Source organism: Mobula birostris, chromosome 25, assembly GCF_030028105.1.
Source record: "Mobula birostris isolate sMobBir1 chromosome 25, sMobBir1.hap1, whole genome shotgun sequence".
Classification (NCBI taxonomy): Eukaryota; Metazoa; Chordata; class Chondrichthyes; order Myliobatiformes; family Myliobatidae; genus Mobula; species Mobula birostris.
The window spans coordinates 12,696,609-12,724,069 of NC_092394.1; the positions used below are offsets into that span (position 1 = coordinate 12,696,609).

Here is a 27,461-nt window from a genome sequence, read left to right on the forward strand (position 1 = left end):
CCTGTTGCAATCACTGTTTCCTCAGCACTACCTACCCCTCCACCTATCTCCGTATCATCCACAAGCTTTGCCACAGAGCCATCAATTCCATTATCCAAATCAGCGGTCCCGATACTGACCCCTGAGGAGCACCACCAGTCACCGGCAGCCCGACCAGAAAAGGCCCACTTTTATTCCCAGTTGCTGCCTCCTGCCATTCCACTATCCATGCCAGTGTATCTTTCCTGTAACAATCTTTGATTTGGTCCACTACTGTGGTGTCATCAGCAAACTTCAATATGGTAATGGAGCTGCGTTTAGCCACACACAGTGCTTAGAATCATAGAATACTACATTCTATGATTCACAGAACCAGGTCCTTCAGCCCATCTAGTTCATGCCCAACTGTTATTCTGCCTAGTCCCACCTGGACCAAAACCCGCTATACTCCAAACACAAAAGATTCTGCAGCAGCTTAAATCCACAGAAACACATACAAAATACCGGGGAACCCAGCAGGTCAGGCAGCATTTACGGAAAGGAATAATCAGTCGACGTTTCAGGCGAAGACCCTTACTCAGGACCCCCCATACCCTCTCATGCACTTAACATTGTACATAGAAATCTACAGCACATTACAGGGCCTTTGGCCCACAATGTTGTGCTGACCATGTAACCTATTCTAGAAACTGCCTAGAATTTCCCCACCGCATGGCTCTCTATTCTTCTAAGCTCCATGTACCTATCCAAGGGGTCTCTTAAAAAACCCCATTGTATCCGCCTCTACCACCATTGCCGGCAGTGCATTCTAAGTACCCACCACTTTCTGTGTGAAAAACTTACCTCTGACATCCCCCTTGTACCTATTTCCAAGCACCTTAAAACTATGCCCCCTCGTGTTAGCCATTTCAGCCCCGGGAAAAGGCCTCTGACTATCCACACAATCAATGCCTCTCATCATCTTATTCACCTCTATCAGGTCACCTCTCATCCTCCGTCGCTCCAAGGAGAAAAGGACAAGTTCATCCAACCTGTTTTCATAAGGCATGCTCCCCAATCCAGGCAACATGCTTGCAAAGCAACACTCACAAGATGCTGGAGGAACTCAGCAGGTCGGGCAGCATCCGTGGAAACGATCAGTCAACGTTTCGGGCCAGAACCCTTCGTCAGGACTGTAGGGGGAAGGGGCAGAGGCCCTATAAAGAAGGTGGGGGGAGGGTGGGAAGGAGAAGGCTGGTAGGTTCCAGGTGAAAAACCAGTAAGGGGAAAGATAAAGGGGTGGGGGAGGGGAGGCAGGGAGGGGATAGGCAGGAAAGGTGAAGGAGGAATAGGGGAAAACACAATGGGTAGTAGAAGGAGGTGGAACCATGAGGGAGGTGATAGGCAGCTGGGGGAGGGGGCAGAGTGACATAGGGATAGAGGAAGGGATGGGGAGGGAATTACCAGAAGTTGGAGAATTCTATGTTCATACCAAGGCGCTGGAGACTACCTAGACGGTATATGAGGTGATGCTCCTCCAACTTGAGTTTAGCCTCATCATGGCAGTAGAGGAGGCCATGTATGGACATATCCAAATGGGAGTGGGAAGCAGAGTGCAAATCTCCTCTGCACTCTCTCTATAGCATCCACATCCTCCCTGTAGTGAGGTGAGCGCAACTTCTGTTAAATAATTAACACAGCCCAGTGGTTGTGAACGCCCTGTCCCGCAAAAGCGCTTAACGGTTGCGCTCAATGAAAAACTCCCCGCCATATCTCGCTACATAAACAACAAGACCCTATCCATCCAAACTGGGAAATGCTGCCGCACACGTGATGAATGTGCCACTTGACGAGAGAGAGAGAGAGAGAGAGAGAGAGAAGAGGACAAGGTAGAGCGAGGACTCCCACAGCAGACCCGGGAATACGTGCACGTCCGCAGGTGCGGACACCAGGGGAGGGGGCGGGGCAAGGCAGAGGCGGGGCGCGATGACGCAGAGGCCACGCCCCTCCCGTGGTGGCCATTTTAGGGCTTGTCAAGAGCGGGGAGCGTATTCACGGCGTCCACGTCAGTCTGTGGCGGTGCGGTGCGTTTGCTCCCTCAATCGCCGAATACTCATTGTGCTGAATAAAGTGCACCGTGTTTTCAGTCTGTTGGTGAGGTAGGGAGACGACCCGAGCGATTAGCGCCCGTTCTCGGCTGCTCGCCGGCTTTTTTTCTTCTCCTTCTTCCTGGTCCACGCCGATCGTGTCCGCTCGTTCGTTCCCCGCCGCGGTTTCTGGAAACTCGGATCGTGAGTCCTTAGATGGCCAGCTTCCCAGGATCTGTCAACGAGAATGAAATAGGTGAGGGTGCGGGGCCTGGGCGCTCGGTGCCGGGGGCGGCGGCGGCGGCGGCGGTGTGAGGGGACGGAGGAGCTGGGCCGGGTGCTGGGGGAGGTGGGGGGGGTCGGTCTCTGCGGTGGGAGAAGCTGGAAGGCGGGGGAGGTGGCTGGGCTGACGGGTTGTCTCAGTGCCCCTTGCAGGGGCTGCAGCCACGTTACTGCAGATATTTTTCCTTCTGCATAATTTTTTTCCCCCGCAGTGGACTTTTATATTGGAGAGATTGATCAGCAATTTGATTTCAGCACTTTATTTATTAATTTGTCTTTTTCATTGTATGTGTGTACAGTAGTGCAGTATTGTAACCGAATAAAGGTTGGGACAGGTCTATTTTACTCAATATTGCATTTATTTGCTATTGCTGAATACTGAGAAGTTATGCATGCTCACTTTGGTATTTTAAAGACACTTCACTAATCAATTTTTAAATTCAGCATTGAATCTCAAAAAAAAAGTGAGTTTTAAAGTAGTGCATTAATTGTAATTGCATTGTGGCCCCGGGTGATACCTTTTGTCTGCTTTGAACCTACGTTAAATGCTCTGTACCCAACCTTACCTCCTGAAACAACTTTTGAAAGCACGTACTGGCATTGATGACTTGTAGAGATGTAGTATTTTGGAACTGTCAAAACAAAAATTGTTGTTCCGCTATAGAGTTGCATTGCTATTTGTTGTAATTAGAATTACTTTGTTAACGAATCTGGATTCCATCCAACAAGTTCGCTCGCATTGAAGGGAAGTTAGAAATCCTTAAATGCTATACACCCAGCTTCATTTCTTTATTTACAGTTGCCTTGCTTCCATTCTCTTAAGTCCCTCAGACTTGATTTACTTTGAAGTATTGCTTGTCTCTCATCCCAATGTCTCATAAGTTACACCAAAGGTACTCTAAGGTATCGTATTGTCATGGTGACGGTGGTTGATTTTGTCTGTCTGAACATGAAACTGATGAGTAGGCTCCGTGATTTTTGCTCTCCTAGTTCAGGGAGACAATATCAGATTCAAGATTGTTTAATGTAATTTCCAATACACATGTTTCTATGTAGCACTTTGGGACATCTTACCGTTGTGAAAAATGTAGAATTACATCAGAATTCTTTTGGCAACTTCCATATTGCAGCTAATATTTGCATTTGGTATAGTTGGAAGACTATGTGTTTCTTGATGATCCTTGTCCTTGCGAGCCAAGTTTGAAGTACTGGGTGTCCTCTGCTGACTTGAGTGATTATTCTTAGAGGATGGGTTTTAAGCTTTGAGGCATACAGTTCAAGCATGATCCTTCTACTTGTATGCAAGCTTTATCTTGATGATCCAAATACTTTGTACATGCCTCTGTTGTAGGGGTTTCCCCAGGTTCTGGATTTTTGCCATTTCGGCTGCTTCAAATGAGTGAGGATTATCCCATGGGAATATTGAAGGGGAATTTGTATTTGTTACAGTTGCCTTCAGAATGGAAAGAAAATCAATGTCTTTGGTCTTATTGGCACAAAATAAATTCTAAATGTGTGTATGTCTAGTAAGTCTTGTTGCTTGTGTCCTTGTTCTTGGTTGGTGTTTGATTCAAATTCCAAAGAGTAACCAATTAAAATTGAAATTATTATTATTTCAATTCTAATTGGCTACTCTTTGGAATTATTGTCACGTACTACAGTAGAGTGGAAAATCTTGCCTTGCACCTTGCATATTGTCAGTACAGATTGATACATTATAATGGTGTATTGTTAACAAGGGAAACAATAAGAGTGCCAAATAAAGTGTTACCGTACAGGGAGGGCAGTGACGTGCAATGTCACAACAAAGTAGAGAGGTCCAGAGTCCATCTTGCTGTACTGTTTAAGCTTGCTGTTTTAATACTGTTAATTTTTGCCAAGTGTGTAAGATGGACTATTGACCTCACCAAACTAGCGTGTTGTGACCTTGCATCTTCCTATCTAGCTGTACTGCCACTAGACTCGAGGGCAGCTTCTATGCTGCTGTTTTAACCATATAACATATAACCATATAACAACACTATTGAATGTTTTCCTAGTATGATTTAAAAACAGTCAATAATAATTATAAACACAAGGTCTGCAGATGCTGGAAATCCAGAGCTACATACACAAAGCGCTGGAGGAACTCAGCAGATCAGGCAGCATCAATGCAAGTGAATAAACAGTCAACATTTCAGGCTCAGATAGACTACTTCCTCTCCAGCTCTTTACCCACCTGGCTTCACCTATCACCTTCTCGCTATCCCTCTTTCTGCCCCCCCCCCCACCTTTTTATTCTGGCACCTTTTCCCTTCCTTTCTGGTCTAGAAGAAGGGTCTCGGCCCGAAACATCAACTGTAGATGCTGTCTGGCCTGCTGAGTTCTTCCAGCATTTTGTGTGCATTGCTTTGGATTTCCAATATCTACAAAATTTTGTGTGTTTATAAAAAACAAGATTGAGGAAAAGGTCATGACACCCTGTCATTAGGATCTGTGTTTCTTTTATTGCCAAATATTTGGAGATTGAATTGAAGGTGAATATTCAGCCTGTCTTTTCTGCATCTCAATAGTTCCATTCTCCTTCCTCCCTTTTGGTCTGCAAATTGTTATTTAAGGAGCTTGTCTAATTCTTTGCCAGCATGTAAAAGGCACGGAGAATGTGGAAGGCATATCATGAATTGATCAGTAAATCTTCATGTTTGCTTGTTCTTTTGGGGGGGAAGAGAAGAGGTAGTAGTGTTATGTGTTGAGTTGATTTTAATAGTTTCAATTATCTCCAACCTTAAATCATTGGGAAAATTTCTGGATTTGAAACTTTTGTTTTTGATTGAGTTAAAATTGCATCCTGACTTTTGTTAATTCCAGGGTGCATTAAAGTGCAGCTTATGTTTATTTTGGAGAGCTATCCAAGCCTCTTGAAGTTTTCCACTATCATGCTCTCTAGAGGCTACATTATCTGTATCAATAGCAGACATCAAAACTATAATCTCTTCATGCTAGCCCAGGTCACCTTGGGTAATGAAAACATTTGGTTGCTGCTCTAGTCCCTTGAACCTTCCATCAGATTAGAAAAATGTGCCTTGAATCTGAAGTATAGAACTTCATTTTATTAAATTTTTAAAAATCTGCTCTATAATTATAAGATCCTTGCATTCAGGTTTGTGTTTTTATTTTGTATAGAGTAATATTTGAAATTATTCCACAATATGATAAAACAAATTGTGGATCAGTGAAAATTGAACCGTTGCAGAGTAAACAAAATGGCTTCCAATCTCTAAGAGAAAGCTGCACTCTTCCCTGCAGCACCAGGTCACCATTTTGGTGAAGGCTTCAGGTGTGTCATGGATGTAAATGGAGCCACTGTTCTCTGAGCAGCTGTGTGTGTGTTGTGTCAATGGCATTTTAATAGTCCTGTCACCGTCTTTGCATTGTGCTTTACTTGCTAACTGGAATTGTGGTTCTTTTCAAATACCGTATCTCCTCAGGTGCATCTTGCACATGAAAGTTATAGAGATCTGTAATTGTATGTCAGAGTTGGTCAAAGTGTTTATTTGTGACATTATATAAGACTCTGCATTTAAACAGTAGATGTAGTGTATATGGATTTCAGCAAGGCATTTGATAAGGTACCTCATGCAAGGCTTATTGAGAAAGTAAGGAGGAATGGGATCCAAGGGGACATTGCTTTGTGGATCCAGAACTGGCTTGCCACAGAAGGCAAAGAGTGGTTGTAGACGGGTCATATTCTGCATGGAGGTCGGTCACCAGTGGAGTGCCTCAGGGATCTGTTCTGGGACCCTTACTCTTTGTGATTTTTATAAATGACCTGGATGAGGAAGTGGAGGGATGGGTTAGTAAGTTTGCTGATGACAGAAAGGTTGGAGGTGTTGTGGATAGTGTGGAGGGCTGTCAGAGGTTACAGTGGGACATTGATAGGATGTAAAACTGGGTTGAGAAGTGGCAGATGGAGTTCAACCCAGATAAGTGTGAAGTGGTTTATTTTGGTGGGTCAAATATGATGGCAGAATATAGTATTAATGGTAAGACTCTTTGCAGTATGGAGGATCAGAGGGATCTTGGGGTCCGAGTCCATAGGATGCTCAAAGCAGCTGCGCAGGTTGACTCTGTGGTTAAGAAGGCGTATTGGCCTTCATCAGTCGCGGAATTGAATTTAGGAGCTGAGAAGTAATGTTGCAGCTATGTAGGACCCTGGTCAGACCCCACTTGGAGTACTGTGCTCAGTTCTGGTCGTCTCACTACAGGAAGGAATGTGGAAGCCACAGAAAGGGTGCAGAGGAGATTTACAAGGATGTTGCCTAGATTGGGGAGCATGCCTTACGAGAATAGGTTGAGTGAACTCAGCCTTTTCTCCTCGGAGTGACGGAGGATGAGAGGTGACCTGATAGAGGTGTATAAGATGAAGTCATTGATCGTGTGGATAGTCAGAGGCTTTTCCCCAGGGCTGAAATAGTTGCCACAAGAGGACACAGGTTTAAGGTGCTGGGGAGTAGGTACAGAGGAGATGTCAGGGGTAAGTTTTTTACTCAGAGAGTGGTGAGTGTGTGGAATGGGCTGCTGCAACGGTGGTGGAGGTGGATATGATAGGGTCTTTTAAGAGACTTTTAGATAGGTACATGGAGCTTAGTAAAATAGAGGGCTATGGGTAAGCCTAGTAATTTCTAAGGTAGGGACATGTTCAGTACAACTTTGTGGGCTGAAAGGCCTGTATTGTGCTGTAGGTTTTCTATGTTTTTATATTTAAACTGGGGGGCAAAATATTCCTGGAAGATACAAACTTTGCATAGTTGATATTTTACTAGTAGAATCCATTTTCATCCTATCCCGTCTCAGCCTAGTAATTTTGTGGGATTAACTTTTACAAAATTGAATTGTGAGATTGCCCAGCACATGTTTGTGTTGTTTATCATTTGCTTGTGACTTATTACCCTTTGGTTGTTGTTATTAGAGTTCAAATGCTCTGTTCATGTCTGTTTTATATAAATTTTCTCTTACTATACTCAATATGGAATGGTTGCACTGTAAGTGGTTTCATTTTTTTTGTCAATTGAATTGTAACAATATGCTTCCATGTGATTTTAATACAACCTCTGAAGAAGACAAAGCATGGTTTAACTAAACAGTTCAAATTTAATTATATAGGCTTCAGCTGATTTGTTTTATATAACTGTACAATGTTGATTGAGCCATTTTGAAGCTCTATGTTGTCTAACCTGTGTAGTAAAATATATTTATTGAGATCCAGTGCGGAATAGGCCCTTCTGGCCTTTTGAGCACGCTGCTCAGCAACCCCTGATTTAATCCTAGCCTAATTATGAGACAGTTTACAGTGACCAATTAACCTCCCAACTGGTATGTCTTTGGACTGTGAGAGGTAACCAGAGCAACCGGAGGAAACCCATGTGGTCTCTGGGAGAACGTACAAAGTCCTTACATCAGACAGCGATGGGAATTGGACCCAGGTCGCCTGTACTGTAAAGCATTGTGCTAACCACTATGCTACTGTGCCGCATAAATATTTTGAAAATGTTCTCGTTCCCAAAATTAAGCCCACAAGAAGGAAATTCTTGTAGTTTCATTGTGCTACCTCAAAGACTTTTGGAGGTGATTAATTGCTCTAAATGCATTTGGTTATTTGAATAGGAACTGCAAAATGCAACCCTAAAAATTCCCTTCTAATCTGAAAACCTGCAGAATGAGCCATTAGTTACTTGGTGTAATTTTGACCTCGAAACAGTGTTCAGATGTTACCATTGCAGTGTACATTATAAAATAACATTTTGGACACACTTAGCAGATCAAGGGGCATCCATGCAAAGATAGAGTTGTCATTTGACCTATTTATCTAACCTTGTTTTAATTAACATTTTGCCTTTTATTTTCATGTTTGAACTTTATCCCATTTTAAAGCACTTTGAACTACATTGTTTGTATGAAAAGTGCTTATAAATAACTTATTATTGTTGTTTCAAGTTTGGGACTGTTGGATCCTTTTTCTCTGCTGCCTGGCTCCTTGAGGTTTTCCCAATATTTTCTGTTTTTAGTTTGGATTGCCAGCATCTGCAGTTTTGTTGTTTACTCCTCCTGGCATCTTAATAGGCTTGGATGGTGAGGATGGTGATAGATAGTGCACAGGCCAAAGTTGAACTGCTGTAGTAATGTTCAAAGTGCTTTGTTGCTACTCGAGTTGCATAACATTGATTGTGACGGAAGTATTAGAACAGTGTAAACTCTGCTTAAATTTTTTCTTGTTTGCTGACCTTTGAGATGACTTTTTAATGATCATTTGCTTGGAATGTCAAAACTGCATGTTTTGGGATCTTTATTTTGAATTTAAATTGAGGTTGTAGTAAATGTAACTTGTTCAGTGTAACATTTTCAGTTAATTTCCCTTGATTTTGCAGTGAGTCAGATAAATTGTAGTTTAATGGGAAGCTGGACTTGCTGAAGCAGTCTGTCCTGATGTTACATCACCCATTACTACAGATTAGTTTTAATCCTTCCCAGCTTCTAGTTGTTAAATTGTTTAAGAAATTTACATTTTCTGAAGTTTTGCCTTTCCTGTTTTTAATAATTTGTAATTTTTTTCCCCTCTGCAGCACAAGCCCGGCTAATTGCTGATCTTTGGGCACCCAGTGCTCCATTTGAACAGAAATCTGGCTGTGAAACCTGGACTGTTGCCTTTGCACCTGATGGCTCATACTTTGCTTGGTCTCAAGGTCATCGTATAGTGAAACTAGTCCCTTGGTCTCTGTGCCAAAATAAGTGAGTATTATTTCACAACATGGATTTTGAAGAGAAATGTAATCCACAAGAAGAAATCTTTGTCAAGATGTGAAAATTCACTGTGCTATTGCCCAACCCTAATTGTAGAATGTGTACCTGTTTCGAGTAATTTCTGTGAGATCTGCTTTGTTTTATGACCTGAGAGTGGAGAATTATGGATGAAAACAAAGTGATTTAGATTCTAATTGCTGTGATTTGCAATTAGATGCAGTTGGTCAGTGATTAAGTGAGTGCAGGACGAACCCATGCCAACTGTTTCTATGCCGCTGTTGGAATAGTCTGGGTTCACAACCCACGTGTCACTTGTGTGAAGATGGCCATTTATTGACAGCTGCTGCATTACACAAGTTGCCTTTGTCTTGCTCTGAATAGTGGACAAAGTTTGTGCTTGAGCAATTATAACAGATTGGATCTTCTTTCAGAGTGTCTGCTAGCAATATATTGCCTTGCGCCGCTTGCAAATATAGTAGCTGAGACAACAAAGACCTTGACAATATTCCGGAGAGAAATAAAAGGAAAGTTAATGAGATTAAATGTAGTAGCACCAATTTTTATTGTGTTATTGGTGTGATCAAATGATTCAGAATTGTTAATCTGTAACTAGTTGGGGAATTTAAGACTTGCACAAAATAGCTGGAATCACTACAGAGGCCTTGAATAGTTCTGTTCACAAAATGTCATTTTTGAACTGAATCTGCTAGACTTCTGTGGTCTGCTCTGTTATAGCTTTAAAGCCACAGCACTGTGAATGATGAAACGGGCTTGCTAGACCATTTTGGAAGCCTGTTATGCCAAATAGTTAATAAAGAGTATATTCTTAAAAAAAGCCATATTGACCATGGTGTCTGATTTGGAGATGACAAGAGACATATTTGGATCAGTGAATTATGCAAAATCTACTTTGTTAATGTGCACATTATTTCTGTACACAATAAACTGGGAAAATAGTTCCAATTAGTAAAACAGGTTGTAATTTGGGAATAGAATTTGTTGGGTTTTGCTGGGTAAATATGAGTCTGAATATCTACTAGCCTCAGTTGAGGAATTGGATCCTACTTGGAAGTAACTCCATGGGCTGGATGTCCATTTGATGCAGAACTTCCAACATTCAGACTACCTGGTGCAGCTACATAAAGGATGGCGCTGCCAATTATAACATTTTCCAATTGTGGCTGTTTAAACAATATAATGGTGCACACCAGGATGCAGGAATAGCTGGGTCATTTTCGTTTGTGGCTGATGTGGCAATTAACATATGAGTGCAGGCAGTAACATCTCCTGCGAGGATTTATCCTCCTGAATTGTGGTGACAAAAGCCCTGATCAAACCCCTGACTGTCTGCCATCTTGGTCATCATTATTGAGATACTTGAATGGACTAGCTGTGCATAAGAGTAAATCACAAAAAGGGTGTTTTGCAGCAAATCTCTTCCTTGGCCCCCAATCTTATCATCTTCTATTGGGAAATGTGAGGGAATACTTTGCACTCAGTTGCGTGAGTTGCAGTCTACTACTATTTAAGAACATTTTAAGACAGTGAGAAAAAGCAGCATGTTAGATCAGAGGCATCTGTGAACTCACTCCTCCAGCAGCACATTGTCTGTAGTGTCTACCACCTACAGCAGTAAATCATTCCAATTCCAGCTTGGCAGTACAGCAACGGTGAAGTATTATAGACGTTTTTGTAAAATATCCTGAAATTCCAGCAGTGCTGTGGGAATGTTTCCCACAGACTGCAGGATTTAAAGAAGCTGGCTCTCTACGATTATCTTGTGGATAATTTGCCTTTGATAATAGGTACTGGCCTTCCAATGACACTATTTTGCACCCAGTGGGATTAACATTTACAATGCACAGCAAGCAATATACTCACATTGAATATATTGGGTTAGCTAAAGTTGTTTGCTTGAAATCATAAGCGGAAAATGGGCTGTTACTGGAAAGTTGTTTTCTAAATCGTGATTGAGGGCAATTTGGTTCGTATGACTAGAAAATGATTAACATTTTAAGATGGTGGTTTTTGCGATATTTAACCCTCACTGCTCCCTTTAATTTAAAAAAAAAAAAAAAAAAAAAAAAAAAATGTGGTTTGGTCATTTAATGCTGTACATACTGTGGTTCTGATTCCTGTTTGTGTTTTCCAGGATGAAATGTATTGCAATTAACTTTAACTTGCTTTACATTGACTTCTACGTTGTCTAGTTCTTTTTGTTTTTACTAACCCTGTACTTTATTTCTTCCCAAAAGATTGTGTTTTGATGAGTATAATAATACTGTGAATAAGAGCCCCAGAAAACAAAATTCTGATGCTCAGAAGAATACACCAGAAGAGCATACAATAGACTGCGGAGATATTGTGTGGTCCCTTGCTTTTGGTTCCTCTGTACCTGAGAAACGTAGTCGCTTTGTGAACATTGAATGGCACCGATTCAAGTTTGGCCGAGACCAGCTGTTGTTGGCAACTGGCTTGAGCAATGGGCGTATCAAAATTTGGGATGTGTACACAGGTATTATACAGATCTGTAAATTTATATTTTTACTACTTTCAGCAACTTTGTCAAGTTCGCACCTCAAATCTGATGACTAGTCATTGATTTGAAACATGGTTTTTTTTTACATATAAAGGTAGTTCCTTTTTCTTGCCATACAATCAATTTTGTATTGATTGTGTACTGAGAAGAAACTGCTAGTTTAGCCATCAAGCAAGTGTTCTTGTTTTCATTTTTGTTTACCATATTCCTTGGAACAAAAGTAATTTTGATATGTTAAAATTGTGCCTGGTCCTTAACACTTGTCGCTAATTGACTGGTGGAATTGAAGAAAATCCTAACATGAAGGGTGAGGCTATTATTTTAGTAAGGAAAAAATTGTGTTCTTTTTGGATGAAGTTCCTATTTCCCACATTCTGCCCCCTTCTCCTGTTTTCTCTCCTCTCCTACCCAAACAGTCTGTTTTATTAAAATGCATGCTGTTGCTTTTTTTCGTTGCTCATGGAAATGATCATTTTTATTCAATCCTAATCATCTACACTAATGAAATCTTGCCTCTGCTACCATATGCCTTTTTTGCAGAATAATTGCTAAATATTTAAAATGTACTCATCTTAACATGACTTTGCACTGTGTCAATTATTGGGTATCTGCTTTATTTCAGGTAAATTCCTTCTTAATTTGATGGACCATAATGAAGTTGTTCGTGATTTGACCTTTGCACCTGATGGCAGCCTTATCCTTGTTTCTGCATCAAGAGATAAAACTCTGAGGGTCTGGGACCTTAATGATGATGGTATGTCCTTTTTTTGGAATAACCAAAAACACTTTTCTGTGACATGTATTCCATGGAAATATGTCCGGCTGTAATTTTCAACAATAACGGCCTTATTCATAATAGTTGAAATAATGAAAATGACAAAGCATGTTGGCTCTCGCATCAAAGAAACTAATGTGCAAAATGAATCAGTGGTATAGCACTGGTTAAAAATAAAGTTCTGTATTCAGTTTTGAGTGCTCACCTTTTGGGATTTTGTAAGAACTCTCTTGAGTTTCGCACTATAATAGATTTATTTTAGACTTGCGGTCAGAATTGAGGTTTGGGTTTATAGACTTGAAATACTAAGTTTACAAGGTGTTAAAGGAGTCTCCTAAAATAATAAAGTGAGGTAAACTTGAAGCTTTGCTCTGGCTGTGAAGAATTGGAAATAAGTTTAATGTTATTGTTTCAGTTTCGATAAATTAATTTTAAATTCCTTGCAAATAATTAATCAAATGAGTCAATTTCACTGCCACCAGAGATGCCACCATTTCCCAGTGGTACGGTACTTAGTCCTGTTGTAGATTCAAAGCCATTGCAACCCAGGCTCAACCCTGGTTGTTTTAAAGAGATTAGCTTCATTTAACACATGCACATTGAAACACAAATGTAACGTTTTGCATTAAATCATTTCAGCGAGGATTGTGCTGGGCAGCCTTCAAGTGTCAATACACTTCTAGTGCCAATGAAGTATGTCCACAATTTACTAATCCTAACTTGTACACCTTTAGAATGTGGGAGGAAACCTGTGTGGTACTGGGGAGAATGTATTATCTCCTTACAATGGCAGGGATTGAACCCTAATCTGAAAGCTGGTGTGCCAAAGCGTTGTGCTAACCCTTGTGCTCCCATACTATCCCGACCTGGTACTATCTCCCCCTGCCCCCCCCCCCACTTCTCTTCTCACAGGCTTCCTGTCCCATGATCCTCTCCCTTCTCCGGCTCTTACATCCACCCCTCCCCTCCTGTCTTCTATGATTTTGGATCTCCCCCTCCCCCTCCCACTTTCAGATCTCTTACTATCTCTTCTTTCAGTTAGTCCTGACGAAGGGTCCTGGCCTGAAACGTCAACTTGTACCTCTTCCTATAGACGCTGCCTGGCCTGCTGCATTCACCAGCAATTTTTATGTTTGTTGCTTGAATTTCCAGCATCTGCAGATTTCCTCGTGGCTGGTACTATCTGTGTAGGGTTCCTTCCTCTGGGTTTCCTTTTAAGTGCTGTAGTTTCTTCCAGCATTACAAAGGTTGCTGGTTCATGGGTGACCTATAGCAGCCAATTAATGTAGTGTAGTTGGGTGGTAGGAAAGCAAATGGTGTGTAGGCAATCTTGTACATTTTCAAAGCTGAAGAGGTGAGGAGAGCTTTGTGCTAAATTGGGGAAGGAGGGAAATGTATCTACATTTATCCTGAATTAGACTTGACTATCTTTACAGGCAATATGGTAACCGTACTGAGGGGCCATAACAACTGGGTGTACAGCTGTGCCTTCTCCCCAGATTCAAACATTCTCTGCTCTGTTGGAGCTGGAAAAGCGGTATGTGTTGAAGTTCCTCTTCTCTCATTTCAAATAAAGTTTTATTAATTGGTGATTGTGAGATTGCATGTATTGTTTTCTATTGCACATTGAATGAATTATGACTTGTTAGAGCTAGATGCTACGATGATACAGAAGCACTGTGTACATCACAACATTGCCACATGAGAAACGTTCCAAAAATTAGGCTGGCCTTTAATAATGACATACAGTCCGGTGTATATCAGCACATGGCCACAATTGAAAGTTTCTAAATGTTTTTTTTTCGTAATGTTTTCAGCACTGTACTAGAGATCATATGTGTAGGAAGATGTTTGACTCTTGGATATGACTTAATCTATGTCTTTTGATATAAAAAGTAGTCCTATTGAACTAATTTCATCAGAATTACTGTTGTTTGGATACAGTAACTGTAAGCATGACTTTGCCACTATGTTAACTGGAAAGTGAGGAATAATTTAACTTTTTCAATCACGTTACCAGTAAATTGCACTGTACCCCAAAATTGGTTGAAAATTTCTTTGCTTTGTCCTTCTATGCTTCCCACCCTCCCAAACAATCCCAGTAGACAACAACAAACTTGAATTTTTATTTCTCTTTAATTTGCTTCTGGTTAAGGGGACAGACACCTATCCTTTTCATGGCACTTCATAGTTACAAGCATAAACAGGAGAAGTGAGTGGTTAAGTTTATGTAAGATTATATATCTGGGTGATTTTTCTCTAGCCTCATCCCTGTGGGTAATGATTAGGGTTTCATGGACACTTTAGATGTCATAATTGGAATTAAATGCTGAATTTGAGTGCTTGTTTAAAATCATAAAATTCTAACATTATATCTGTAATCTGATGGCCTCTATAGAAATTATCTCCTTTGGACATCCCAAGGCAAAAAGAGGTCTGATAAGACATTTTCCTCATTTGTTTGTTTGACTTGTGATATTGGCAGCCAAAAGAAAACCTAGTTCCAGTTGGTTTCAAGCCTTTGTGTTGGGCACAGCTGAACAACTGGACACAAAAGCTACTCAGAATATTAATGCATTTTCCTCCTCTAATCCTGCTCAGACACCACTTTAGTTGTTTTATTTATTCATTTTTATTTCTCACTACAACATTCACAAAAGCAGCATGTATTCACTGCTCAATCATATCTATATCTATAAATAATGCATTTGCAATTTTTGGTATCCTTTCTTCATTGTACTTGATCTCTCATTTTCCTTCAGTGTTGTGTGTTTAATTCTACTATGACTAATAACACAAGGTTGTAAAGTCTTTTCTGAAATTCAGTGAACAAATCTGTATAAAATAAGACATAAGTGTGAGATCTTGGATCTTCAGTTAATCAAAATAATAAGCTTATGCAGAAGGAGGCAAATGGCAGCAGTTAAACCCTACAATTATTGAGTTACTGTCTTGACCCTAGCACAGGAAAGCACAGTAAACCTTATCCTGTGCACTGCGTATGTGCATTTCTAGTCATTTCTTCTGAACAATTTCAAAGTACCCCTTTAGATTTTTACTGCCTATTTTGTGTGTTTCAACCATAAATGTCTGCTCCTGGATCTTTTGATACTGATACGATGATAATTGAGTTTGCATAAGGCATTACTAAACAGTAATTACACTGCAATTAAATTAATTATTCCACTAAATAGAAAGGCTAAAACTCCACTTGATGCGTAACTGAATCTGGAGTGACTTACCCTGTAACCATTAACAGCACCTGGGCAGTGGGTAATTAAAACTAGGGTGGTATTTTGGCCCAAACACAATAAAATGATTACTAAAACTAAATCTTGCTGTTTAGATTTGAATGCTTTCCCCCTTTGTTGTCCTTGAGTTGCTCTTTTATTAAAACATAGCATAATAACAAAGTAAAAGCAAGAACAACAATGCTACTGTAGAACCAGAGTATTTAATGGGTTTTTGAATTGCCTTTATCATTGTGCTTTCGCTTAAAATTGGTCACAAATGATGCTGGTAATGTTGAACTAATTTTTGTTAGACTCTTACGTTTTAAATCCATGTTTGGTAGGTCTTGATAACCTAATAGTGAAGTTGAATCATATTTCTACCACTGCATGCAGAAGCATTTTTAAACTTAAAACCTTAAAACTTGAAGTTTCTGGCCCGAGGGTAGGTGAGTTCTCTCCAACTTTTCCTCCCCATTTATTTCAAACTTACTGATTTTAATCTTTATTTAAACTTCAGGGAATGCAACTCAAGTTTGTGCGGTCTCTTTATAAGTTAAACTTGGTATCCAGGTATCACTATAAGCAAATATCCTTCCTTACACATGATGCCTAATGTACCAGATGTGGCCTGACCAGAATTTGCATTATAACTTGCAGTACCTTGCTTTCCAGTCCTCAAGATACCAAGATCAACACTGGGTCTTCTCGATGTTGTTCTGTACCTGTCTGTGACGCTTCTTTAGAACCCCATTGCTTTTGGCTTTTCAGTTTAGAAAGATAACTATGATCGCTTGCATTGCAGTCTGTTTGCCACAGTTTTATTTATTTTGCCCTGTTTCTTTTATCCTTTTGACTTCTGTTTGCATTGCTTACAGTTCTGTCTCTTTTCATATCAATAGAAAACTGCATGTGGTATTGTCCCATCTTCTAAAGCACTGGTTTAAAGTGTGAAAGTTGCAGTCCCTATACAGATTTGTCCAGGTGGTAATTGGTCTTGTGAATTTGAGCATTTCCCAGTTATCCCCCTCCTTGTCTCATGTTGCTCAGCTAATTTTATCATCTGATTGATACTTTGCCTTCAAATAAATTATGAGGGAATTTATCAAGCATTTGTTTGAAGTCCGTCTAAGAAACATCCACTGATACTCCTCCGTCCACTAAAATTCTAGTTTCTTCAGATGTGGACCACCCATTACATAGCTGGAAGACTTGCTATTCTGGTCAGTAATTATTCAGGGTTAGGCTGTGTATCCATGCCCTTGTTTGGCAGATAGTGATTTTGTGACTTAGTGACTAGTATTTTAAAACTATCAGGCTGGAGTACTTGGCTTCTGCACTTGAAAGCCATAGTTTCTCTACCAGTTGAAAGTTTTAAATATTGTATGTTGTCAAAACATGTGATGAGCATACCTTAGCTTGTATTGTTGTAAATTTGAAAAGATTTTGTAGAACTTCAGTTACTTTTATTATTATGAGCCTTGGATTGTGTTTTTTTTAAACTGTGAATTACCCAGTTTTTAATCTGTCTTGATAATTATGGATAGCAACAAGCTGCTAAACGTTTGAATAAAAAAAATTTAACCTTTTCCCTCCATTTTACCAAGTATTTTTTTCCTCTTTAGATCTCCCACAGCATGTACCATTCCTGGCAGAGGGTGGGCAGGCGACCTGCTCCCTGGCCTCTGACAATGTTACCAGAAGGTGTGTGTGAGCAGTCCAGGATAACTTACTTATTGGCTTTTTTCTCCCTCTTCCTCAATGGGAAGTACTTGGCTTCAGCTTGGTCCTTCCCCAGACCACCTGGTGTAAGATGTGGAATTCTGCATGGAGGATCACAAGCGTGAACCTATGTTGTAAACTCAATGGAGCACCAACCTGCTGCACCACTGAGCTGCCTGCTATCAATTCCATGTTGTGCAGTATGGTAGACTCTTTTTATGTCTTTACTTGTATTTTCAAGGAATGACGAAATAGACAGTGTTGTACCGTGACCATCTTTATACTGTATTTGGGAACTGGTTAATATCAATCATGAGCTGATTTCTGTAGTACCACCATTCTCCTAAAGTCTGTAGGCCTCATGTGAGTTTACTCAGAGTAGCTGAACCAGATGCCATAAGTAATGTTGGGATTCAGTCTTTGGTTCACTAAGTTAGCTCTTCAAGAACAAGCAATTGAAGCAGAGTGGGCCATTAGTGTTTGTTTTACTCTTCAGTAAGATGATGACTGATCTTAATCAAGTACCACCACCTCCTTATGTATGTCTCCATCCTAATGATAATCATTAGTCTGAGTATTAAATATGCCCACTTTGTTACAGAATTTCAAGGGCTCACTACACTCCGGTGGGATGTAGTGGAGGGAAGCTCTTGTCAGTGATCCTGAATGGGAGGTCCCATACTTTGAGATTGACCCCTGTGCAGACATTTTGAGTTTTGGGAAAGGGCACCACTCTACATCTACCCTGTTGAGTCCCAGAAGAATTTTGTATGTTTCATTTGGATCAATCCTGTCAACTGAATCAGTGAAGATTGATTCTGTGTGCTCAATTTCTTCAAATAGACCAACCCTTTCCCCATGCTATCATTACTCTTGAGCCTTCGCTGCAGTTCCCCTGCAACTGCCCTATTCTGTGCAAGGAGGGCACATGCCATGTTTAGTATTTTAGATGCAGCCTCATCAGGAACCTGTGTAACTTCCAGTAAGAATCCTTAAATGTTGTAATCATTGGTTTTCCTAGTTTACTCACTGATTTGTGTATAAGGCCATGTGTCTTCTGAACACTCGTGTCTTTCAGTCTAACCATTCATTACCTGCTCAGCTTTTCGTTTTACATTTTACAACTGAATGAACGGCATTGGATTTTTCCACATTCTTGTCTGTTGATTGAAACTGTATCGCCTTGAAGCCTCTCTACATCTTCCGACCTTTTCTGACACCCAGTTTTATATCATCAGTGAATATTTTGCATTTCATCCACTTGCTCAGAACCTTGATAGAGATTGCAAACAGCTAGAGCCCTAGCATTGATCCCTGTGGCACCTAACTACTAACACTCTTGAGAATTACTAGTCTTATTCCTCCTAGTTTCTAACTGTGAGTCAGTTCTTGATCCACATACATTTATTGCCACCAATCCCATATGTTCTGATTCTGTTTGATAATCTCTTCAGATAATCTAGTATGCCACACATTCATGTCCCTATTCTATATTTACTGCTTTAATCTCAAATCTCAAGTTGTCAAGCTTAATTTCCCACATAAGTAAAGTTGTTACTGGCCAGTCCTGTTGTATCTTAAGTGCTCTTGTCTCTGGATTCATGTACCTTTATAATACCAGGTTTACTAGTTTGTATTTCCTGGATTTATAGTTGTTTTTTCTCATTTTAAGTAGTGGGGGTACTTTTTGCCACTCTCCAGTATTTCAAAACCTGTAATCTCCATAGCCACTTTTTTGTTTTAAACCTCGGGATGCAGTTCATAATTTCCTGTGGATTTGGCTTTCACCCCATTAATTTCTCCATTTTCCTTACTAATTAGAGTCATAGCAGTACACTACAGACAGCGCCCTTTGGCTGAATGACTCCATGCTGACCACTGCCCACCCAGCTAGTCCCAATTTCCTGTGTCATTTTAGCCTCCCTTTCAGTCACAATCTATACATCAAGGGCAAGTAGGTGCAGTTAAGCCAGAAACCTAATTATTTTCTGCCGTAATCCCCTCCAGCTTGTTCCTGTTAGTTGAGCGTCAGGGTTGGCCAATAAATAGTAGCATCACTTGTGTGCTGTGATCAGATTTAATAATAATTGAGCAGTTGCTATCCACGACTGTGGATGGCCAATGCCTCCCTGCAAAGTTAGTTTTCAGGAGAGGTGGGGGGGGGGTACAAAGTTAAGACTTAACTGTTAATAAAAAAAAAAAAGTTTGTAACTTCTGGACTTGAAATCAACTTACTAATTTGCGTTAGTGAATTTGGAATAAGTACAAAACTAACGTTTTAAAATTAAAACTGAGTAGTACTTAATGGTAATAATATCACATCTAACTTCATACATTACATGTTTAATTGTAAGTTTTAAATTTAAGACCATCCAGCAGATTAATTTTTAACAGGCCAAATGATTTAGTAATGTAGCATACTAAATTTGCCAGGTGGAGATTTTTGTAAGCTTGTCCACTGAAGCCACATGTATCTTAAATTCTGTTTTTTAAGTTAGTTGACCTTGATAATTGAGAATTGCTGTATGTGACCTATTCTGAAGGCTGTCTATGCTGTATACTATTGCTGTAACTGTGCTACCATATTTTTCAGATGAAGGCATTGCTTTAGTACTTCTAATGCTGTGACTTCTATCTGACTGTGGAAGTGCCACAGATGGACGAAATGGCTCCATGTTGAATGATAAGTGGCATCCAAGTTGTAATTGATCACAAGTTGAAAAGGGAGAGGCCTGGGAGCAGGTCACCTGTCCTAAATAGCTTCTGGAGAGTTGCAGGGCTCAATAGGTCCAGGGGCGGGAAGAACAAACTTGGGGGAATATTATACCCTCAGAATTTACATACAATAATAGTTTGGAACAAACGTTGTAATATCTAGCATTCAGTGTATTTTGTCTCTAGTTGAATCATCTGGTTAATATATCGTGACATTAATAATGTAACCATAAATGTAATGTTGTTGCCTCAGTTTTGTGCTGCTTGCCGAAGGATTGTTCCTTTAGGCCGTCAAAAATGTTCTTTTCTCTTGCAGTATCTGCTGTTTCATAGGCTCTCGCTCCGAGTGAAAACGTTTTGTAAACACACGTGAACTTTAACTCTGAATGGAGGTTCCGTTGGAGTAACAAAATGTTATGCTTAAGTTACCTGTACAGTATTTTTCTACATATATTTAATGTTGCTGAAGAGTTAAATTTCAACTGGGAAACGTAATTAAAATGTTTAAAGTTGTAAAGTTTAAAGTATTAGCGTCCTCTGAGGATGTTTAGAAAGTAAATATTGGATGTATTATTTAAAATTAACTATTGCTAGCATGTTTTCAAATATTATCTATAAATTTCTTGTTGTTAAATTGAACAATTTTAAGTATAATTCAACAGCCTTATCAGAATTTGTGCTAAATTGGCCTTAAGTTATAAAATAGTGGACGTATGTTTGCTGGGAAGAATAACCACAAACTGGGGCTGTAAAGCATGACTCTCTCATTGCAGGTTTTTCTGTGGAACATGGAAAAATACACCATGATTCGTAAACTTGAAGGTCACCTGAATGACGTTGTATCATGTGAATTCTCTCCTGATGGAGCATTATTGGCTACAGCCTCTCATGACACACGAGTTATTGTTTGGGATCCACACATAGGCAGAATTTTGTTGGAGCTGGGGTAAGTAAACAGTTTTAGCTTTGACTAGTGTGAATCAGCAGTGTTTCCTAACTTAATGCAATAGGACTTTTTTTTCAAATTTCTTTTTTTTATCCTCTCCTGGCACATTGATTCATCTTAGTTTGGTGTTTGTTTGGAGAAGTTGGCTAGGTTTGTTTTCCCTGGAGTAGAAGAGACTAATGGTAAAAGAGCCCTAACAGAGATATTAACCAGCTGGTGGTGTAGTGGTATTAGCACTGGACTTTGAGGCAAATAGTCCTGGGTGTGAATCTGGCAGGCTCCTTGTGTGCTTTCCATCCTTGCTGGGTTGAGCGTTGAACTAGCAACTTGGCCTTGTAAAAAAAGAAGTCAAATACTACAGAAACGGCAAAAAATGCAGCCCAGTACACCACAAGGTGTGAAAAGAAACAACAACAATGGAGGTACATAAAATTGAGAATGATAAATGGGGTAGGTGATAAATCTTTGTTTATCATAAAGGCATAGGTTTAGATGGAGGATTGCAAGACATTGGAGGGAATCTGAAGGAGTCTGTTTTTTTTTAACCCAAAGAATGATTAGAATCTTGAATGCTTAAAGAGCTGGTTATGTCAATACTCCGTTGACCTTTAAGAAGGATCTAGATGAGTACTTGAGTTTCCAAGCATAGAAGCTATGGGCCTGATGCTGGTAAATGGGACAGTAGTAGATTTTATAATTGTGTGCCTTCTCCATCTTGCACCACCCCTGCACAGTTAGAGGAGTTTATTTATGTGAGTGCAGACTTTTTTGTGTGGTATAATTGAGTAGTTTTATTGAGAGATGTGAGAATTAGATGTGATTCAGGAACAGCTTCTTCCTTTCTGTTTCAAATGTTTTTATTGTAAAGCAACATCAGCTTAACCACAATCAACAATGTCCTAAAGTACATTGCTTTTTTAGCCTCTTCCTTTGAATGAATTTTGAACCAGTGAACACTACCTCACTACTGTTTTTACTTCTATTTTTGCACTGCTTATTTAATTTAACTATTATATATTTACTGTAATTCACTTGCCACAAAGACAACAAATTTCACGACATATACCGGTGATGTTAAACCTAAATTATCTCTATAATGGACAAAAATCATAAATGCCATTCTAAGCAATCTATGGACTAGTTAGCTTTTCAAAATTGAATTTCCATGTCAAATGAATGAATAAGATGCATGTTATATTTCACCACTGCACTTGCTTCTCAAAGTTCTGTCATTAAAATTGATATCCCCGGATGAACGATTTAATCTGTTTACTCAGATTTTGAGAGTTCAATCCACAAGTTTTTCTTCTGGCATTTCTGCTGAGGTCTGGAAATGAAATTGTAGGTCAGGTTTTTTGTACTTTCATATGGTGGAGTTTTTTTTTCCCAATTTAAGTTAATCTCGGCCTTTTCTATTTATGCACAAGTATTGATAATTGCATTTTTGTTTGTGTAACAGGCACTTGTTTCCACCTCCTACTCCAATATTTGCTGGTGGAGCAAATGATCATTGGGTGAACTCAGTTGCCTTTTGCCATGATGGTATGCACATTGCTAGCATTGCTGATGACAAGTAAGTGATTCTGGCAATAAATTAAATACACGTTTTGAACTAACACACAATAGACAAGGAGAGTCAGTGGATGCTGTTTAGTTTGACAAGGTAGCGCACATGAAGCTGTTAAAGACAATGGTGTTACAGGAAAGATAGAAAATTGGCTGACTGGCAGATGGGAAAGAGTGGGAATAAAGGGGGTCTTTTCTGGTTGGCTGCAGGGGTCAGTGTTGGGACCACTTCTTTTCACATTATATGTCAATGATTTTGGTTGACAGAACTGATGGCTTTGTGGCTAAGTTTGCAAAGGATATGGAGATGGGTAGAGAGGCAGGTAATGTTGAGGGAGCAGGAGTCTGCAGAGGGACTTAGATTGGGAGAATGGGCAAAGAAATGGTTAATGGAATATAGGCAAGTGTTAATGGTCATGCACTTCAGTAGAAGGAATAAAGAGTCTTATTTCCTAAATGGGGAGAAAGTTCAGAAATCAGTTGTGCAAAGGGACTTGGGAGTCCATGTACAGGATTCCCTAAAGGTTAACTTGCAGATTGAATCAGTTGTAAGGAAGGCAAATGCAATGTTAGCATTCATTTTGAGAGGACTAGAAGATTAGAAAAGATTGTAACGTTGAGGCTTTATAGGGCATTAGTCAGACCACACTTGGAGTATTGTGAGCAACTTTAGGCCCCTTATCTAGGAAGAGATGTGCTTATATTGGAGACGATCCATAGGAGGTTCATAAGAACAATCCCAGGAATGAAAGGGTTAACACAGGAGAAATGTTTGGTGGCTCTGGGCCTATACTCACTGGAGTTTAGAAGAATGAAAGGGATCGCTTAAAACCTATCGAATAGTGAAAGGCCTAGATAGAGTGGACATGGAGAGGATGTTTCCAATAGTGGGAGAGGCTAGGTCCAGAGGGCACAGTCCCAGAATAGAGGGACGTCCCTTTAGAACAAAGATAAGGGATTTCTTTAGCCAGAGGGTGGTGAATCTGTGAAATTCATTGCCCTGGATGGCTGTGGAGAATGTCACTGGATATATTTAAAGCAGAGGTTGGTAGGTTCTTTATTAGTAAGGATGTGAAAGGTTATGGGGAGAAGGCAGGAGAATGGGGTTGAGGTAAATGAGCCATGATTGAATACTGGAGCAGATTGTGATCCGAATGGCCTAATTCTGCTCCTATGTCTTATGGTTTTAATGTAGGTACACAATTGAGACGAGATACTGAGTAGGATGAGTAATACCTGTTTGGTGTCTACCAGTAATGGTGCTTATTTGTTTTTCAGAATGTTAAGATTTTGGAGCATTAATTCTGATTGTCCAGTAGAGGTTGCTCCTTTATATAATGGGATATCCTGTGGCTTTTCTCCAGATGGTCATGTCCTTGCTACAGGGTAAGTAGTTTTAATCCAGTGAAGTGATTTTTATCAGAAAACCTTGAAGCTGTGACTTTTACCTTGATGTTAAGTAGCTTTCTAATGTGCCTTATAATAGCATTAATACACTTTAACTGCGGCTGCAGTTTGCTCTGCACATCTGCATGTTGTTCTGCCAGCCATATAGGAATAGATACTGATGTTTCCTACATTAAGCTGGATTTGTGTTGTAAGTGCATCTTTTCACAAGTGTGTCAGTGAAAGAATATTTGTTCTTTACATTATATCTGAAACTGTTGCAGAGAAGTATAAGCTTTGAGGCAAATAAAGGCTTAACTTGTACCAGTTCTTTGTTATATTATTCCAGTGGCATAGATTATAATGTCTTCTTGCTTTCAATCCCTACTTTATGTGTCAGAATCTTACCAAAAATAGTGTATGCAGCACTTTAGCCTAAGATCTTGTATTAATAAACTATTGGCTTTCTCATTCCTCCTCCAAGATCACGAGATGGAAGTGTTCACTTCTGGACTACCCCCAAACAAGTCTCAAGTCTTCAGCATCTCTGCCGCATGGCTCTACGAAGAGTGATGGCTACCAGGACTGTTGAGAAACTGCCTATCCCATCACAGATAGTTAACTACTTGACATATCGCATAGTCTGATCCATTTGAGCTGCTTAACTTCAAAGGCTTAAGAACAAGTTGCTTTTATGATTCGAGTGTATTAAAGCAGGTGATTTTTGCTGCCTTTGTAAAGCAAGAGAGTGCATGGACAGCTCGTACAGACTTTTAAACTGTACATACTCTGTAAACTTGTACCATTTTTATATATAGCTGTGTACAGTGATTATTTTATGTTCCTTTGCTGTTGATGGTCCAATCTATTACTACAGATTGGTGATTTTTTTCAGGTCAATTTGTGGTATTGGGAAAGTGGGCACAAAGTTTTGTTTGGTCTTTGCTCCAGTCCGCAGCAGGAAAAACTGTCAACTGCCAAAGATTTGAACACTTGCAAATGCAACCTTACTGTATTTCAAATGTGAATTTATTTTTGTTCCTTTTTTAAGTATTAAAAAGCTAAATTTTGTCTGTCAGCATTTCTGTCCTGAGGTTTTGTTTCAGGCTCTGCACAGGTCTGAATTGATCTACAATTCAGAATCATTCCATTTGTGTTCGTCTTGTATACCCATCGCATCATTGTGGATAATCTCTTGTGATCTTGAAGACCCTTTGCATCTTTAGTTGTGCTAAGTATATTGCCTGCAGAACTGTAGTTGTGCACAAACCAGAGCATTATGAAAACTTAGTATAATTTTTTAATGCTCTGTACTCAAAAGTCCATGTTCCCTATTTTCCTTGGTATCTGTTTGTCATGCCACCATAGATCTACCTACACTCAGTGGCCACTCTATTAGGTACACCTGCTTGTCAATGCAAACATATAGTATGGCAATTGTATGGCAGCAACTCAATATACAAAAGCATGCAGACATAGTCAAGAGGTTCAGTTTTGTCCGGCCAAATATCAGAATGGGGAAGAAAGTGACTTAGACTGTGGATGATTGTTGGTGCCAGAACGGGTGGTTTGAGTATCTCAATCTGCTGATCTCCTGGGTTTTTTACACACAACAGTCTCTAGCATTTACAGAGAATGGGGTAGAAAAGGAAAACATCCAGTGAGCAACTGTTCTGTGGGCGAAAACACCTTGTTAATGAGAGATTTCAGAGGAGAATGGCCAGACTGGTTCAAGCCGACAGGAAGGTGCCAATATCTCAAATAACAACGTGGTACAACAGTAGCGTGCAGAAGAGCATGACCGAACAAACAAAATGTCAAACCTTTGAAGTAGATAGGCTACAGCAGCAGAAGACCACGAATATACACTCTGGACACTTTATTAGGTATCTAATAAAGGCGCCATTGACTGTACATGAACCAGTTTTCCTCCTCTCCTCCCTTCCCTTATCATACTACTACTTCCCCCACCTCCACAATTTTCTCTTCTAGCAGACTCGTTAGTGCCTTTGGAATGTTGCCATTAGAATTTTCCTAATTGCATTGAATCAAGAATAGATAATTCATTGCTGATTAGTATGCTTATTCAAGCCTTCACCCCACCACCAACACTGATGCATTGCTAATCAAATTCCTTTTTGGGTTTTAGCAGTAATATAACAGCAGAACATGGAACAGTACAGGCCCTTCAGCTCACGTTAAAGGGTCAGCACAACTTACTCAAAGATCAATCTAACACTTCCTTCTCACAACGCTCCATTTTTTCTTTCATTCAGGTGCTTATCTAGAAGTCACTTCAATATCCTTCATAGTACATGAATTCTTCTTCCAAAGTATCAATGTAAAAAATTGGTGCCCGAAGTCCAAGTTTAGTGTGAATTCAAGAGTTGAAGTGTATTGAACTTAATTAACCCAGCCTGAAAGAGAAGTGTTCAAGTATCTAGAACCACTGTCTGGGATGATTTTTTTCATAAGTAGCTGTTTTTACAGTGCCAGGTCAAGATAGCAGCCTTGTGATGTGTCTGTATTCACTGACGACACCTCTTCAATTTGACAACCTAAATGAATTTCAAATAAGTGAAATGGTTGGATTAAAAAGCTCCAGTTTGAATCTGTTTGCAAGTCTCTGCTCATATGAACTATGAAACTCTGCTTAAAGTCAAATAGAGTAGCTGAAATCTGTTGGAACAGATAAGAGAAACAGATTATTTGGAACAAGGAAGAGTGCAGGGGAAAGAGACAACACGGGTGTGAGGTAAAAAGCAAGACAAAGCGGAACACTGACAACTTTGGCATAATTGGAATCCAGCCAAGCTCAACTTAAGGCAGAGAAAAATACACTAGTAATGCAGTTACGTAATAGGCTTGTGGATGTCAGTTGTGTAGATCAGTGGTACTGGAGTTGCATGCTTTTCTAAACAAGTTTGGCCCTATTATTCCTGAGAGAAAATGATTAAATCCCAAGCATTGATTTAATTAATGAAACTTCTTCCCTTGAAGAATTTCATGCAAATTGAAACTTACAAGTACATGGTGTCTCAATGTTCACAACTTAATGATAATTTTCATTAGCAAGAGGAATTTCCAACTTGCAAAGCCATGGTAACTGAAGTAGCATACAGTCATTACCAGAGAAAAATAAAAAGCTATTGTTCAGTGCTCTGGGACAAAGCTGAATATTGGGTAAGCAAGGTTCTGAGGTATCTTAAAGATCCATAGTCCCAGGCCAGTTTACTAAGATGGAGTTGTCCATTAAATCCTCTCCTCCCACCTCCACTGTACTGTAATCTTTACTCCTCACTTAGTGCCAAGGAATGACAGTTGACTTCATTCCTCAAGCAAGTCAGCCTGAGCGAAAGTAGCGTATACAGGCAAGCAATGTAACAAAGGTGCCAGACCCTGTCATCGTCTCTCACATGCTCCTCAGTCAAAAAATAAAAGTGGTTTTAGTTACAGATTGTATTCTGAAGCAAATCTA

The 27,461-nt window shown here is 39.8% G+C and overlaps 1 protein-coding gene across 1 annotated transcript; it reads left to right on the top strand.

Moving 5' to 3' along the window:
• The first annotated feature begins 1,980 nt into the window (after positions 1 to 1,980).
• On the top strand, positions 1,981 to 25,061 carry wsb1 (WD repeat and SOCS box containing 1). Its single transcript, XM_072243663.1, has 9 exons — positions 1,981 to 2,301; positions 8,927 to 9,092; positions 11,360 to 11,619; positions 12,266 to 12,397; positions 13,855 to 13,955; positions 20,859 to 21,031; positions 22,491 to 22,604; positions 23,876 to 23,983; positions 24,468 to 25,061. Exons 1-9 carry the CDS (start codon positions 2,262 to 2,264, stop codon positions 24,628 to 24,630), a joined length of 1,257 nt encoding a protein of 418 aa, XP_072099764.1. The 5' UTR covers positions 1,981 to 2,261; the 3' UTR covers positions 24,631 to 25,061.
• The last annotated feature ends 2,400 nt before the right edge of the window (positions 25,062 to 27,461 follow it).